Source organism: Excalfactoria chinensis, chromosome 2, assembly GCF_039878825.1.
Source record: "Excalfactoria chinensis isolate bCotChi1 chromosome 2, bCotChi1.hap2, whole genome shotgun sequence".
Classification (NCBI taxonomy): Eukaryota; Metazoa; Chordata; class Aves; order Galliformes; family Phasianidae; genus Excalfactoria; species Excalfactoria chinensis.
The window spans coordinates 37,995,817-38,013,156 of NC_092826.1; the positions used below are offsets into that span (position 1 = coordinate 37,995,817).

At 36.9% G+C, this 17,340-nt stretch overlaps 1 protein-coding gene across 4 annotated transcripts in view; it reads left to right on the forward strand.

Moving 5' to 3' along the window:
* The window catches only part of ST18 (ST18 C2H2C-type zinc finger transcription factor), a 174,957-nt gene that overhangs the window by 130,465 nt on the left and 27,152 nt on the right, over positions 1–17,340 (forward strand). For all 4 annotated transcript variants that reach the window (XM_072327956.1, XM_072327957.1, XM_072327960.1 and 1 more), the window contains 5 exons: positions 1,421–1,555; positions 3,055–3,145; positions 5,015–5,119; positions 6,540–6,745; positions 9,789–10,000. In XM_072327956.1, the coding sequence (XP_072184057.1) occupies positions 1,421–1,555; positions 3,055–3,145; positions 5,015–5,119; positions 6,540–6,745; positions 9,789–10,000 (749 nt within the window). The remainder of the gene's footprint in view (positions 1–1,420; positions 1,556–3,054; positions 3,146–5,014; positions 5,120–6,539; positions 6,746–9,788; positions 10,001–17,340) is intronic.

A 17,340-nucleotide genomic window follows, 5' to 3' on the forward strand; every position in this document is an offset into this window, starting at 1 on the left:
CAGGCACAGATTTTTTTTTTTTTCTTTTTTCTTTTTTTTCACATGAATAACTGGTTTTTATTTCTAGTACTGAAAATCCACCATCAAATCCATCAGCTCTTAATTTTCTTTCTTGGATGCTACATCAGAAGAACATGGCTTACATTTACATTTTTCCATCTTTTTAATGATAAAGCTTTCCAATTACTGCAGGAAAAATTAAATCATATTTTAGGGTCTCTCTTTATTCTCTGTCCACTACTGCAGTACTTTCCATTTGCAGTTATTTTTAAAAAAAAATGTGCTCTCCTGTTGATGCTCATTCTATTTGCTTTTTTCCCCGATTTTTAATTTTTTGTCTTTTACCTAAAGTCTTGCCAGCAAGTTTAACCCTCAGCTGTCTCTGGTGATCCTGCCGCTGAGCACATCCTACCTCGCAGTCCAACAAAATGAGCTTGAAGGAGGGTGCTCCCTGTGCTGGCTGCAGCTGTTTTCTCCCCCAGCGCCGAATGCTGTTGGCAGCCAATCACAGATTGAGCTAAAACCATCCTCAGCAATTTATGCAGCCACTTCCTGCAGATTTCTCACAAGAGATTTTCTGGACCAGAATACATTCCTTTCTCATCCAGACTTCTGATCCTGCATTGGAAATCAAATAAAGGCTTTTTGACCAGAGCTTCTTGTACAGTTCTAGGTGCTTGAAACAAAAATTGGGATTGCACCATGGCTATTGCAGAGTGGTAGCTCTGGGGCTGGGCTGAGACCTCCTCTTTGAAAGGGTATCGGCTGCTCCATGCTTTGACTTCATTGTGGGCTATTCCACAAAGCAGCATTGCCATGTGTACCAGAGGGAGCTGCTTGCCTTGCCTCTCAAATGTAAAGTGGCATGTATTCAGTTTTCAAACAAAGAACCTACAGCCTAGAGATCTGCGATATTTAAGGAATGGCTTCTGGTTGAAATGCTTTTTTGTTTTTGTTTGTTTATTTTACACCTCATCTTTTATTTGGTTGTCCCAGTTTCCTGCATCCTGACATTAGCGAAGTAAAAGATTGTCTCTGTTGTTTGGTGTTTTTTGTTTGTTTGTTTTAATTTATTTATTCCTTTATAGATCTTGTTGTTGGCTGATGCTGCCAGTTCTCTGGCTTATTGGATTGTGGCTTCTGTCCTGTTTGAAGCTCTGAATGGAACAAATAATACTGCAAATCCTAAAGCTATGTAGTTTACCGAATAAATGGCTTACTAGGAGAGAGGAGCCACTGCTTTAAGGATACAGTGTGTAAAAACCTAAAGAGATGATGGAATTATTTAAGCTTGTGTTAAAACTTTGTGTAGGAATTACGTCTGAAGTACGAAAGAGATTTTATCATCCTGCTAAGTGTACTCAGCTGAGTGCAGGAAGAGTCCAAAACCAATCAAAATCCTTATCTGATTTCTTTGCAGATTCACCCAGGGCTGAAAAGAGAGAAACCAAATGTCCCATCCCAGGATGTGATGGCACAGGGCATGTGACTGGGCTGTATCCCCACCACCGCAGTCTCTCAGGCTGTCCTCACAAAGTTAGAGTGCCACTAGAAAGTGAGTATCATTGCCCTGAAGTAACAGGATCTGGACTACTACTGTGGGTAGCATGTGTTCTTGCTGGAAAGGAAACCCATTTTTTCTGGGTGAGATTGCAGAAAAAGCCTGGGAGCTGTGATCCAGCTCTTGGTCATTCCTACTTCCTGCACTCGTGATATTCAGGCTCTGGTTAGCATCATAACAAACAGCAGTAGACAACTCAGATGGCCTGGGAAGACCAAGATCAGAGACAAACTATCTCCATTCTGCTGGAAGACTTGCACACAGTACCCTTACGAATCTTGAGAATCTTGCTTGCCCATGCCTTTCTAAAAGGCACACACAGAGTAATCTCAGCACAGAGATTACCTGTCCACTTCAGGGCTTTAACTTGATTTCCTGTAACCACCCACCGTGGCTGCTGTTTTCACATTGATAGCAACTTAGAGTTTTGGGCATGACTGTCCAGAGATGTTTCCAGCACCCTTCTTACCAATGAGCTCAATGAGATTACTTCCATCAGCACAGTTGGTCCACAGCATGTCCCTCTCCTAAGTCTGTATTGTGCTAATCTTTGTGTGTCTAGTCTAGCCTGAATTTCCCTCTTTACTTCTAATTGCACCAATCTTGTTACACGGGTGTGTGTGTATGTAATCCTGTAATGTGATGCAATGAGGAGTTGCATAATGAGACAAAATATAATGTGAAACTTTGTTTAAACAACTAGGTAGTTAAATTGTTTTCTGCAGTAGCATGCAAGACAGTAAATTAAAAGGATATTTGACAGAACAAATCATTCGACTGAACAATCAGTTTTCCTGATGGACTGTACTCCTAAAGGGATAATGGAGACATGATAAAAGACATACAGAGGTGTTTTCTGTTCGACACAGACACGTCTCATTCTTAGTAAAGATGGTAGACATCACAGAACATAAGAAATGTACATGCAACAGGTTATAATCCCTGCTGACAGTGTAAATTGCTGCTTGGGGGATGACCAGTCAATCAAAAGTGGATTCAGAACAGAGCAGATGATCAGAAGATATCGGGATTCAAAAGGACATACTCAGAACAAATCATTTCACATGGTGGAAGGTGTGGAAAGCCTTCCTGTACTTGATAGCTATCCCTTCCTGAGCCAGAGAGAGATTGTATCTATAAGTATGCCAACTGTGGTTCTTAGGAGTTCTTTATAGCCTCACTTTTTTTCATTTACTGTGTTAGTGGTGTGAACCAGAGAGGTACAGGCTCATGACCTAACATCCCTGCTAAATTCCACCTTTGCCCTTCTGAAGTTCCTAGAAAAAACATTTTGCATGTTGATAGCCACACTACAAATAAGTAGCTGTCAAATGGTCTTGGAGACACTCATCCAGTTGCATTGCTTCTTCTCTTCTTTTGAGGTCATAATATGACAGAATTGAGAATCTTCTGAGTCTGAAAAAGAAATATTTTTGTTTTTTAGCATTTATATTATTCAGTTATGTACATTACCAATTGTTTTTCTTCCTTAGTTCTTGCCATGCATGAAAATGTTTTAAAGTGCCCCACTCCAGGATGCACTGGAAGAGGACACGTCAACAGCAATCGCAACACACACAGAAGGTAGTCCAGAACACTTGCTGCCTGCTTAAAATCTGACATGCATTAATAAATGACTGATGGCCGTGCCTTGGAACTGGATGCTATTTACTCTACTGCGGAATGCCTATGAACAACAAGATTAGTCTGTACTATTTATAACAAAACAATTGTGTTTATTTTAATTATATAAAAAATGGCTTCAACACTGTAGATAGTAGATACCACTAGTCTTTTTCACAGATGAGTTTTCAAGCTGTACTATCACTAGGTTCATGGTGAAACACCATCATATAAAAGAATGTGGAATGAACAAGCATATTATTAATGCTACAGCTAGAAATATCAATGGAAAACAAACAAACAAACAAAAAAGCCTTTTTGTTTTGTACTACATACATAGTAGTCCTTGGCAAAAATTAATTCTGTTCTGCTTCAGCAAAACATGAAATTTTAGAGGCAACACTTTAGAATCTCTGTAAAAGCAGACTCCATTAATTAGTTTCAGGAATGTCAACTTCCTGCTTGGAACACCCTTCTCTGTTTAACTTTCTGCCTGCAGGGAGAAAGTAAAACTCAGGAAAGCCTTCCAGACAGGCAGCTGGGGAATCACAGCTGGGCTTCAGGTGAGACAGAGAGCTGAAGCCACTGTTGTCAGCACAGCTCCTGACAGATGTCTCTTTACAGGCAGCAAGCCAAAATATGCCACTATAGTTCTTATGGAGGGCCATTCCTCTGGAAGAATACATTGTCTATCTAATGATCAAATTTGTGGCAAAAAAATGTCAAAAAAATCTTGGCTGAATTGAATTTTTGTGGGATTTTCTTTTTTCTATGATTGATTTTGGTTAACTGGTTATGGTAAAAGGGCACCAAAATCAAGGATTATCATACTATGTTGCTATCATCTCTGATGTAAAAAGGTAGGATGAAGTCTTAATTAGAGTGACTTTGAGGTTGTCTAACAACAAATCATTAAATATTTTTTTCAATGTTTTAACTGTTTTAAATCCTTGATTATCTTAGCAGCACAACAGGTGTATCATAAGTGAGCCATGAATAGGGTAAGAAAGCATTGTTTAATGTAATTAAAGCATATAGAGAAAGAAAGAAAGAAAAAAAGAAAAGAAAAAAGAAAAGAAAAACAACTTACTGTGACTTGTCAGCCACAGATCAGTAAAGTTTAATGCTGGAAAATGCTACATGATTCAGTTTCCATATTCCATTCATCTCTAGTTTGAAGATTTTACAGTTTTGTATTAGGGATGAAATGTATTAAGGGCAATGAGGCTCGTGAAGGGCTTGGAGAATCAACCCTATGAGGAGAGACTAAGGAAGCTGGGGCTGTTTAGTCTGGGGAAAAGGAGGCTGAGGGGAGACCTTATCGCGCTCTTCAAGTACCTGAAAGGTGCTTACAGTGAGAGTGGGGCAAGTCTCTTCTCATTGGTGACAAGTGACAGGACGAGGGGAAATGGCCTCAAGTTGTGCCAGGGCAAGTTTAGGTTGGATATAAGGAAACACTTCTTTACAGAAAGGGTTGTGAATCACTGGAATAGACTCCCCGGGGAGGTGATTGAGTCATCATCCCTGGATGTGTTTAAGAGTCGTTTGGATGTGGTGCTCAGGGATATGATTTAGCAGAGGGTTGTTAGAGTTAGGGTACTATAGTTAGGCTGAGGTTGGACTTGATGATCTTCAAGGTCTTTTCCAATCTCGGTAATTCTGTGATTCTATGAAAAACAAATGAATCTGACTTAAAGGGCAGCTCCTGTTCCCAAAAGGTCCCAGAGAAGTTTGAAGCCATTGGTTTCCACAGCACCATCCTGTTACTTAAAATTTCATTTTAAGTTTTTTTTTCTTCTTGTTTCTTTCCTTCACCTTGTTTTTAAACAGCCTTTCTGGTTGTCCAATTGCTGCAGCTGAAAAGTTGGCAATGTCCCAGGAAAAAAACCAGCTTGAGTCTCCAAAAGCAGGGCAGTGCCAAGATCAGACTCACAGGTAGGAGCCTACCATGATCTAGTCTGCTCAAAGTATTCTGCACTAACTCTGTTGATCAGACCTCAGGTCCTTCAACCTTTTTTGGTTCCAAGCTATAGAGGTATTTCAGTTTTGCAAAATGAAGCTCTGTGAAGGTAAATAACTTGACTGTACCTCAAAATTGTCCAGTGGCATTCTGCTGGCCATTGTGAGTGTGGATGACACTAAAGACAATGGACACGTGTTTCAAAAAGCTATTCAATTTCTTCTACTCAACCTTACTTCAACACAAGTATCCTAATGGATGATTCTCAGATGTCTTCCTCCTGTAAACAAAATCTGCTCTCTTGCTGAAATGTTGCAAATGATTTTCCTGAGCTGTTCCTTTGTTACAACACTTTGTCCACTGAAACATTATTAAAGAACTTATTGAACTCACTGCACTTCTAGCAGCACAAGGCTATTTGCATTGTGATTCTTTTCAGAGGTATCTTTCAGTGATCAGAGTAGTGGGTTGTACTGTTGATACAGTTATCAGAAAGGTCTGCTCTTTCAGTTTCCCCAATGCTGATTAAGTCATGTTATGAGTTTCTTTATTTTAAGTTTATTGATTTAATTAGTTTATTTTTTATACAATGACATCAAAAAGAGAAAACATTTTTCATTGTGATTGTATTTTGTTCAGAGTTATATGGACCCTACAGACGTGCATAATTTGCACATCATTGGCACCACGACCATTACAACCTATTACATTCAGGTCTATTTGGGGACACTTTAATTTGTGGATTATTGACATGATCAGCTCTAATGGTTCCTTCAGAGCCATTATAGAATATTATGTCCATGTGTCTGCCAACTGCACGTGCCTTAACTCTACATATGAAAAGTCCTTAGGAAATTACTAAAGACAAGTAGTTACTGAACAGTAACTAAATGGAATAACACGCTATAAATCATTCTTCCCAAATAGCAGAAGCAATTATTTTGGATCATCTTGTATTAAATTTATACCATAATCATTTACAATAAAGTGAGAACAACAGTGATCCATAAGAGTACAAGTCATTTGTGACTTACAAAAACACAGAAAATTTTTAGAGGGGAAAAAAAAAGAAACACGCAAAAAACTGGAAGAGTGGTACAGAAGTACGTTGGTGTCCTCTTTGTGAATCTCCTGAAGCACTGCTAGAGAATACTAGATATTTTTACACATGCAACTTTGGACTTATATGTAGACAAAGTACTCTTTGGCGACTAGGTCAGCCACCAGAATTATATTTTTCTTGTGTGCATCTACCAGTAGGTCTTACATGTGAAAATACTACACGTTCTGATACTGAGATGAAACTGCCTGCTACTTTTCTGTAAAATATTATTTAAAGATATCCTTGCTTTGCTATTCTTGTCTTACTCATGCTTTTTCTCCTTTCTTCTGTAGCACAAATTTGACTAAGCAGCTTGAGGTATCTCAGTACAATTACAGAACTTCACAGCCAGTCACTTCCTCCAGAACCACCCTCACAAAAGAAAAGGAGAAGTTTGGAAAAGTACCCTTTGATTACGCCAGCTTTGATGCACAAGTCTTTGGCAAACGCACAATAGCTCCCGTGGTGCAAGGGCGAAAAACACCACAGTTCCTTGAATGTAAGTTTGAAATTCCACTGTATTGTGGGAAATGGGCTTTAAATTTGCAGAATTCAAAAAGTCTGTATAGGAAATATCTGTAACTACTTGCGGCCAAAATACTAAATACATTCACTGTTTCCTAAATGTAGACTGCTAGATTGCTAAATATGATCACTATCAAGGTTTACTTTTTTGATGTTTCTTTGAAAAGCAATTGTCAGAAGAAGAGGAGAGTGAAAAAATGAACGATCTGTAGGCTTCCTCCTTGGCTAAATTGTGATACTCATGTGATAGTACACTGCCATGAGAAGCCTCACAGAACGTCATCACGAGATGCTAGGAATTACAGCATAATAAAATTTCAAGTTAGGTTTTAAAAGACACTTCAGATATGTTTTAGCTGCATCCATACACATATTCTTCCTCCTGGACTACATGCTTCATCTTCATTACTTTCAGGACAGAATTTAATTCATTTTAACTTCTCATATTTCTGTGCTACACCATATTTGTAGTACAGACAGATCGAATGCATCAAATCATTATCAAAAGGTTCCTGCTTACATCACTTGCAGATTTGCTGAAGTAATGCTCTGTAGAAATTGAGATGCTGCAGTGTGATTATTTATTGCAGACACATTTTCACAATCTGCATGGGAAACTTCAGCAAGATTCTGCTGTATAATTGGCCATTATAAAATAATTTTTAGTTTCAAGAAACAAACAGTTCAGTTTCCATGAGGAATATTGGGAAAAAACAAACAAACAAACAAACAACAACAACAACAAAAAAACTTTAATTGCACCGTGTATGGGTATATATGTTTATATGTATGTTTTCAAAATGTGTTTATTTGTGCAAGTGTCTGAGCATGTATGTGTATATATAAATGTAGGTACCCATGTATTTTTGTATATATGTGTATATATATATATATATATATATATATATATATATTTACCTCATTTAAAATTACAAATGAAAAGCAGATACTTATCTAGATTGGAAAATAGCCTTGTTCATATGTAAGCAAATATGTGCATTGCCAGCTTTTTGGGTGGCAGGTTTTCCAATTTTGTTTGTAAAATTGAATACACCCTATTAGCTGTCTCTTTGCACAGATGCATGTCTATTTCACAGGTTCATCTCAAGGAAAAAATGATTGAAATGTTTTTATACAAATGCAAATCCGTACATATGCAATTTCTGTATAATGTATATCAGGACTGAAGTTTATGGCCTGTTGTTCTTACAAAGATTGCAATGTACAGCTATTATTTTAATGGAAAGGTGAAAGTAAAAGAGCAGGTGAGTGTTTTAGCTGTGCAGATGCATAAAAGTTGGCAGTAAGAAGCTGTGATTTACAGACTGGTTCAACATCTTATGTAAATATGAAGCTAGCCAGAACTGCATCATTATTCCTCTGTGGATTCTGCATTTATAAACTTGATTTGTTGACAAAATGTGTATCCATCAGAACCTGCTCTTTTTTTTTTTTTTTTTTTTTTTTTTGTCTGTTATGACAGTTAATAGAAAAAGCACCTTTTTCCTTGTTAAAAATAATATGAAATTAGCAATAGTAAGTGCTAAAAATGAAGACCCTCTTGCTTTGTAATTTCACAGAGGATTAGATACATCCTTTTTTATTTTTACAGAAGAAAAGGAGAGCTGAATCATGAAGCTCTTACATTTTGCTTTATCGAGATACCCTCAGTATTTAGAAAAACAAAACATGACATTCAGCTACAGTCAGTGCATATAAACAACTATTTCTTCTACAGCATCCCAAGTCTGAAGAAAGATGAGTTCTTGAATGTCATGTATAAGTCTTATCATTGAAATACACTCAGCCGAAGCTCTACACCCACAGCCTTAGGCTGAAATCTTTATGCAGCAAGCAGTTTGCTATATGCAGCAGTATTCTTGGTGTATCTGGGTGTAGGCTGAGAAGTTGGATTTTGCATACTTTGTAGGACACTATAAGAGCTACAGACAAAATAAATGTCTATTGCTTACTAAGGGCTGAGACCATGATGCTGTCTTTTCCCAGCAACGGTTCATGACTTCTCAAACTCCAAAATACAGAAGAGTACAGTTCTTTCTACCTGTTTTGGAGTAAGTGTTGGTGATGGAAGAGGAAACAAAAAAACATAAATGCCAATTTTGTCCATGAAAGTACTTTTCTGTTCACCTACTGCCTCTTTGTTCTTAAGTGACCTCTTTGTGTATACTGAACGTGTCTTATTCAAAATGAAAGTCAGCATGAAGAGAGCAGCTAAGACTACTTTTATTCTGAATATTCACTGTTCGTTCTTCTTTTTGTGATTTCTTTTTGTGGTTTTTGTTTGTTTGTTTGTTTTTGCTTTCACTTGTTAATTTATTGTGGGAGGATATTGGGTTTGGGGGTATTTTGTTGCTGTTTTGGGGTTTTGGAGAATTCTCTAAAGGGTAGACTGAAATTACAGAAAGTTTCCAGAAGAATAGGACTTCCTATTACTAGCAAGTAATGCTCTTAGGCGACAGTTGCAGTTTATTGAAGAGCTTGATCTTGTTCTCCTTACTTATACAATCAAAGCTACATAAATAGCAGTTATTCATTTAAGTAGGCTAAGCAATGTTGTTTTAGGTAAGACTGGACAAGTCATTTGTGTCTTCTTACACAATAGATCTCCAAGGGGAAGCCTTCACTAGCATATATTTGCAATTTCATTTTCTTACCAGTGTCATCAGATCAAATATTTTTAATGCGTTAATTCTTGTTCAATCTTTCCTTAGACATCATTGTGTTTCCTTAGACATCAATGCGTCACTAAGGAATGAGAAAATTCTGAGTAACTGTCTAAGATGTTTTGTTAAAAGATGTGTATACATATGTGTTACTTTTCTGGTAAAAATTAAATAGCCGCTTTTACAGTAAACCTTTAGAGTCAATAAGAAATTGATTGTTTTAAATATATTCTCTGAATATTTTATTGTATGAAATTGTAGTCTGAGAAACAAGACTATTTTATGGAAAGAAATTGCATATATAAAATTGCTAATCAAATCTCTCTTCAACAGCAAAGCATTTTTCGAATCCAGTGAAATTTTCTAATCGACTGCCTAGTGCTAGCGCCCACACACAGAGCCCTTGCCATGCCAACTCTTATAGCTACGGTCAATGTAGTGAAGACACCCACATAGCAGCAGCTGCTGCTATCCTGAACCTTTCCACCCGCTGCAGGGAAGCAGCAGAGATCCTCTCCAACAAACCACAGAGTCTGTCTGCCAAGGTAGGGTAGTCCAAGAACCTGGAGGGTGTGCTAGCTACTGAACTGTGCGAATAAACTGTCTTTCATGTTAGTGACTGCATTAAATCCCCCAAAAGAAGGCTTCTGTTTGCATGCTCTTTTGAAGAGAAAGAAAAAATCTGTAATGTAATGACCATTTATTTATAAAAATGAATAAATAGCAGGAGTTGTGCTGCTATTCTTTTTATAATTGAGCCCTAAATACAAGGAGTGGATTTTGTGGGAATAATAAATAAGGATATATATGAGGATATATATGAAATTCAGCAATGATCTGTGTTGGATAATGAGCTTGATATGTTTAAAAAAGGAATTTTCTTCTCTCTGAAACCTGCCATAAACAATCATTTTGGAGGCTGTTAAAAAAAAAAAAAAAAAAAAAAAAAAAAAAGTGATTAATCAAGGTGATATTTTGCTTGCAATGAAACAGGTCTACATCTATTGAGTCTGCTGTATTCTGAGCTCGTCATTTGACAGTTTGACAAGGTGTAGAAAGATAAATAACTATCAACTTGGATAAAATGCTTGTTTCTCTGTGAGAGTGGAGAATCAGACCCACAGTACTTGGAGATAGATAATTTGGGCAAGTCTGTCATAATGGAATGCTGCCTAATCTCGTAGATGTTTCTGTGGCTTTCATGTTTTGGTTTCTGCTCTGCGTTTCCTCACAGATCTTTATGATTTACAAATGGTACTGTGTGAGCTATGAGCCTTATTTTCTGTGCCATTACATGGTATTATAATGCTGATGAAAACAGGCAAGATTTTCTTCTGATGGCTGTGCATGTGGGAGCACTGTTATTTGTTATTTGCATTAAAGTTCCATGTGCTCCATTACAATGAAACTGTTGAAAGCTCTAAGGATTTGCCACTACAAGAACTTGTGAAGAAATCACTGGGGAGTGAAAAGAGATGTATTTATCAAGACAGAAATGATCAGGTGTGTTTCTGCTATGGGACTCCAAGTCTTGATATGTATTCCAAATGGCCAGTGATTGTTACACTGCAAGTCTCAGGGAGGCTAGAGGTGGCTTCTGCAGCTGTTGGTCTACAAATTTTGTTGGGCCTCTGTCCACTACTGATAAGAGACTAACTGTTATCCTTTGACAGGAACCACTTTTTTTACCACAAACGTGACACCTTTTAGGCAATACAAGCCATTCTCTTTTGCATAGCGGTATCTCTTATTTTCTGACTTTTATTTCCATTTGTGGGGTCTCGAATCTTGAAACCAGTACTGGGAGGTGCCACAGAGTATACACTTTAGTGTGTATATATGAATTCTCCATAATTTAGATATTATCTGTCCCAAATATTGCACATGAAACCTTTCTCAGGTGACAGATCTGTCCCTGACAACTGCTGCAAAGAGGTCCTTCCACTGATCTTCTATAGAGACTTCTAACATGAAAATGGAAACTGATGCCAATGGCTGGATTACATTGCTGCTGCAGCCTTTGGCTGACCTCAGCAATACAACTTTCTTGCCAAAGAAGAGCAGTAAAGGGACCAGACATAAACCAAAGATTTTCTCCTCCATACCTGCTTCACAGTTGCCAAATGATGAGGAAGGTTTGAATGAAAGTGAATATAATAATATCAGTACAGAAGAACTCTTGGGGCACATAGCTTTTTCACAGCTAGGAATCCAACCTAAAAGAAAATCACCTGCATACCTTGCTATTTATCTGCCTGCTTCTACTTTTGCCAGACTTTCTGGAGGGCATACTGCTACAAAACATCTGACAGAAGAATCAGAATTAGCTTCTGGCTAGAACACAGGCAAGTGAGCCCCAAACAGATTTGGTAGCCAAAACCACACAACACTGTTTTTATTTGCATTTGGCTATTTATTACTTTCGGAACTAAAGTAGAATTAAGTCTCTAGAAAACTCTCTTCAGTGTAGATTTGTTTTAATGTAAAAATGCAAAACATGTATGAGGATATATCTAAAAAGTACCACCACCTATTTCTCAATTTTTTTTAAATCCTTCTGTGGCTTGTATTGGTCACAAAGGTAGATTTTTTAATGATAGAGTATTGTATATTTTTAGATTATCAAAAACATCTCCTGTGGACTTTCTCAGTGTTGGGATTCAAATAATTCACCTTAAGCTGATGACTGCAAATTTAATGATATATTTTTCCTGTTCTTGATAGTACACACATTCACCAGAACTGAAAACACTTGTGTAGGGTGACTGTGTTTAGAGTTCTGTAGAGTCAGACCTCTGAGTCCTGACCCTGCCACATTCCTTTGTTCCTTGCCAAAGAAAACCTGATTAGCATCATTCTTACTTCAGTGGATCAAAGCCCCTGACTTCTAAAGGTCTTTTCTATTACATGAGCCCCGTGCAGCCTCCCACCAATCCAAGCCACAATGCTTGGGAGCCAGAGTGATAGGAAAAGGGCCAATGGGACCACAGAGGATATGGCAGGAAATCTTTTTCAAGTACAGCTGTAATAGTCAGATCTGTAAAATACCGTGCTTCTACATTTTAAAAGAGAATTTGAACTTCAATCATTTTAAGCAATTGTCGTATTCTTGTTTTCTCTCAAAGTGTATTGCCCCAAATTTTATTTACTGGCCTCCAAGGACTTGTCATTTCTTTTTAGTAAGAGCTGGATGTTTCAACTTGAACACTCACTACTTTTCTGCAAATATGGATATACTTAAATGAAAAAGAGACTTTTTTTTTTTTTTTTTCACTGAAAAGTTTAAATTGCTATTAACTCAATGGATTTTCAATCTTAATAGGAAATGATCGCATATTCTCTACATATCAGTTCAAAAGAGAGAATCCACGGCAAAAAAATTATAAATTCAACAACTTAAAGAATGCCTTTACTGTTAAATGGTCATTAAAATGTATCTTAAGCTTTCCCTATGAAATCTCTCTATGCTGTGTGGTATTTACTAAGATAATCAGCTACTTGATTATACCATATTTAAAATAAGTAATACCACATTAACTTTATAGTGTCTAGGCCATTCAGTTTCACAGGTGCAGACACCAGTAAGCTGTTCCCCTGCTTATACTGATCAGCCAGTTCTCATGTGGTCTATATGCCAAACCAGTACACTGGTGTCCATTTGATTTCCAGCTCATGTTGCTACTTTCAACTCCTATAGAAGTAAACAGAAGGACTCCCTTTGAACAATTACCCTGCATGGCGCAAGAGTCTACATTATCATAGCATCCATTCACTATTTACAGCCCTCACAAAATTCACATCTCACCGAGGTAGTTACAAGCAATGTAATTTAACTGTATCCCCATCATTACTGCTTGCCAAACATTTTGTTGAATGTTTTGGTGTTTTTCCCACCTGTTTAGACAAAATGGCATATGCATGCTATGCCTTGAAAGAAAACAAAAAATGACACTTGCTAAAAATATTTAAAGTTCAAATTCTGTTTTTGAACAAAATTATGTCATCTCTATATTCTTAGATATTGATGGGGATAATTACATCAATTATTTCAACAATGTAGTCAGTGTAGTCACTTACCATGATTGTCAGGCATTCTTTTATTCCAAAAGCCTTAAAACCTAAACACAGAGTGAAAAATCAGCCAATACCACTAGGTTCCATCCTGTTATACTGCTGTGCATGTTGCTCCTTGAATAAGTTCTTGGCTGCCTTTATTTAATTTGTGAATTGCTCTGGGCTGAAACCGTGACTTCATCTGTGTCTCAAATATCACTGGGCAGCTACAAGTTTTCCTGCTATGTCTCCGTATTTCAATTTAGTGCAGATAAATTCAATTGTTTAAACTCACATCTGAGATATGTGTGCATTTATTCTTATTGATTGTGAATGGGAAAAAAAAAAAAAAAAGAAAAAAAAAAGAAAAAAAAAAAGAAAAAGTAGTCTTTCGGATGGAGTCAAACTAAGAATAGCATTCACACACATGGCAAGATAGATATTAGTTCCAGACTTATTTTTCATGCTAGAACTGAAAAGCCCTTTTGAGCTTTCTAGACCACACCAAACTGCTAGTGGGAAGGCAAAATCATTGATAATGTTGTTTCTTTGGACTTATTTAGTATTAAAAGCTATAACTGATGCCAACCAAGGAGTACATAAAACTCTTATATAAAATGACACAATTTCCCTTAGGGCACAGGTTTGAAATAAGGTTCCTACAGACACAATAATTTACTCTTTCTGGTTTATCTATGAGATAAAGCTTAACTTGTAATCATTACTTGAGACAAACTGCAGCATATTAAATGTTTTGAGCCACCAAATGAACCCAAAACATATGAAATAATGCAGTAACAATTTATGAAAAAACAAACAAACAAAAAACCTTCTCCCTTTATTATCTTGGCTTATACACTTGAGTTCCAAGACAAGATTAAATAATGTACTAGATAATACTTTGTAATACTTTTGAAATAAAATGAAGTGAAAACGCCTGACTTTAAAGTATAAGGCACTTGAAGAAGATAGAGACCATTTCATAGCCTAATTTGTGTTAGTCTTCATTTTAGATGGATATTCTTCATAGAGTACTACCTGTACCTTATCTTATTTACTGTACAGTTCGTGGAATGAAGAAAATATGCTTGAGTCTTTTTTCTCTCGTTTTTCATTCTGAACTCCTTTTTCCAGCTGCTTTTAAAACGTGTGGGAATGATTACACTGTCAATGATGTGGGAGCAGATAAGGAGTAACCTGAATTTAATTACTGTAGGTCTCCTCTCACCCTTATTGATTTTTCTTCATTGCTTCAGTAGATTTTTTCCTGCTTTACATCAGTGTAAATGTAAATAAGATCAAAATCAGATTCCAAAGATTCATTCTGATGTAAAATATTGTTAGGAAATAATAAGATACATTTGCATCTTTATTTTACTTAAGTTTTAAGAGAAAAGACAGAAAATATACATAGTTTTCTGTAGGTACAATTAAATATGTAATAAAAAATGGATAAACATGGGACAGATCCTGTACAGACTAGAGACAACAGATTTTGCCTTCACTGAGGAGAACACAACCTTTACAAGTCTGAGATAAGCATAGTAAGTGCCATTTTCTGTCAGCATGACACATCACTGCTTTAGCATTTTTGCCATTTTTGTCTTTTTAGTTCCATTTTAAAAATAATGTAAAAATAAATGTGGTAAAACAAGCAAAACAGACATATTGAGAGGAGGGTAGGATGAGAATAGGAATGAAAACTGGAGCTGTAGTTCTGACCATCATCTCTCTGCCATTTGTAGTTTGCTGTGAATGTAGCAAAGTGATAGCTGTTTTATACTGTTCTGAATAAAAACCCATGCTGTAAACGTGTGATCCATCCTGTGATGGGCAAAAGGGGATATTTTTCCATGACTATATTTAATTGCTGTGTGCATCTGTGAGCTCACTTAAACCCCATCTGTACTCTACTTCACAAACACACAACCCAGCCTTTCCTGATCAGAATTAGGTGCGTTGGACAACACAGCTTCTGCATGAATTTCAGGAAAGTGCTGGTATCTATCTATCTATGTTAGTAAAGTATTCTCCTTAACACTGAAAGCTCTTGTTTCAGTTAATGGTGGCTGTTTCCCAGAGGCTATATGTTTTTCAGTATTATCTTGTGTACAGTTTCATCAAGGAGGGAACCTTGAATACTTTTGGTCCCTTTTTTTGCCATTGTTGCCTTCTGAGTAGCTGATATTTTGTCAGTGACAGAGAATCTGCACTATTTATGGGTTTTGCACTATAAAACTACTGCAGCCCAGTCACATGGCTTCCTTCTCTAAGCCATCTGTCACAGAGGTCTGGAATTTTATGTGAATGTTGGTTGTGCAGACTTAACCCAAGTTTTTTTATTACGAAAAATGTCAGCAACTACAATATTTAGCATTTTACTTTACATTGGTCATTAAACTTGATTACTGTAGCTCTGTTTCATTGCTATAGTTACATATCAACTCTGAAGCCAAAAAACACTGGGGCGATCATGGCAGAGCTGTATTGTCAGATCCTGGAGTGTGAACTTGGCACTGATATAGTTAATATCTTGGATTTTTGTAACTAAGGTTTATTAATGCTGGTTTAAAAATGTATTTGATATTATACAGATGGCATAAGATGTGGTGGATACTAAGTTATTATCCAGGATAAGCTGCACTGTCAAATTCAGGGCTTAAAACTATCACAGGAGATTAAACTATTTACTAAAAAGGGGCAGAAAGATATAAGCAAAGCATCTTAGTATGAACATATTAGAAGTGTATTTACTTCCCATAAATATAATAAAACATCTCTTTAAGCTGTATGATTGAAAATGTGAACTTTGTCATGTAGACGAAGCAAATATAAGAACTGTCTGAGTTTCTGAACTGGGGACAAGCAGATGGCTTGGTATGCTTCAGTCTAGGTGTACATCTGTCACATGCCCATAAATACAAAATGGAACCAGGATCCCCAAGTAAGGAGAGATCACTGGGCCTGAAATTTTCATCTTCTACCAAAATTTTCCTTGTGACCAAAAATATTTCATCAGCTGCATTTCACCTTTAAATGAGTCACCGCGGACAGTGGTAGAAGACAAAGCTGCATGAAGGAAGCTTGTGCCTTCAGTCCAATTGTCTTTGTCATGTCACACTTTCAGTACAGAGGAAGAATTCCCTGCTTCATCGTAACTGTTTTTAAGATCCATAAGTAAGCATAAATTTGGTTGCTCTATTTTTAACCATTCAATGGAGACTAATCTCCAGCAGTAGTTAATGGAAGGAAAAAATAAATTAAAAAAAATGAGATTTGCTCTGTTGGTGTCTCATCTTCTCCTAAGAAAGAGATAAAAGTAAAATGGAAAAACTTGCTCCCTGGGCATATCTGTCTCCTATTTACAACAAAGGATGCAAAGGATGTAAGTGATTCGCTTGTGGTACAGGCTTACTTTTTATTTATTCAGAATAAGAAAGCTTGATGAGTGCTAATATTACTACCTTTGAAGTTACCCAGCACCCAACATATCCAGCCTCAAATTCCCTAGTGGCTTCTGAGATTTATGGTGACGGAAATAGAACGTAGTACTGACAAAAACAACAGGAGGACTCATCAACATTAAATATAGCATTCAACTTAAGTACTACTTTGCATGACCTTGCCATTGATCTCTGTAGTCTCTGTATATTTTCCAACTTGTTCAGGTTAACACATACAGCTAGGCTACCAAGTGTTCTTTCAGAAGGCACCTTTTTCACCTCTTCCACTACTTGATTTAATAACTGCTGTCAATAGTGAGGAGCAGCCTTACCCATATCTAAACACTATGTCAATATGCAGTGATACAGTGCTCCCTGCTTAAGACATA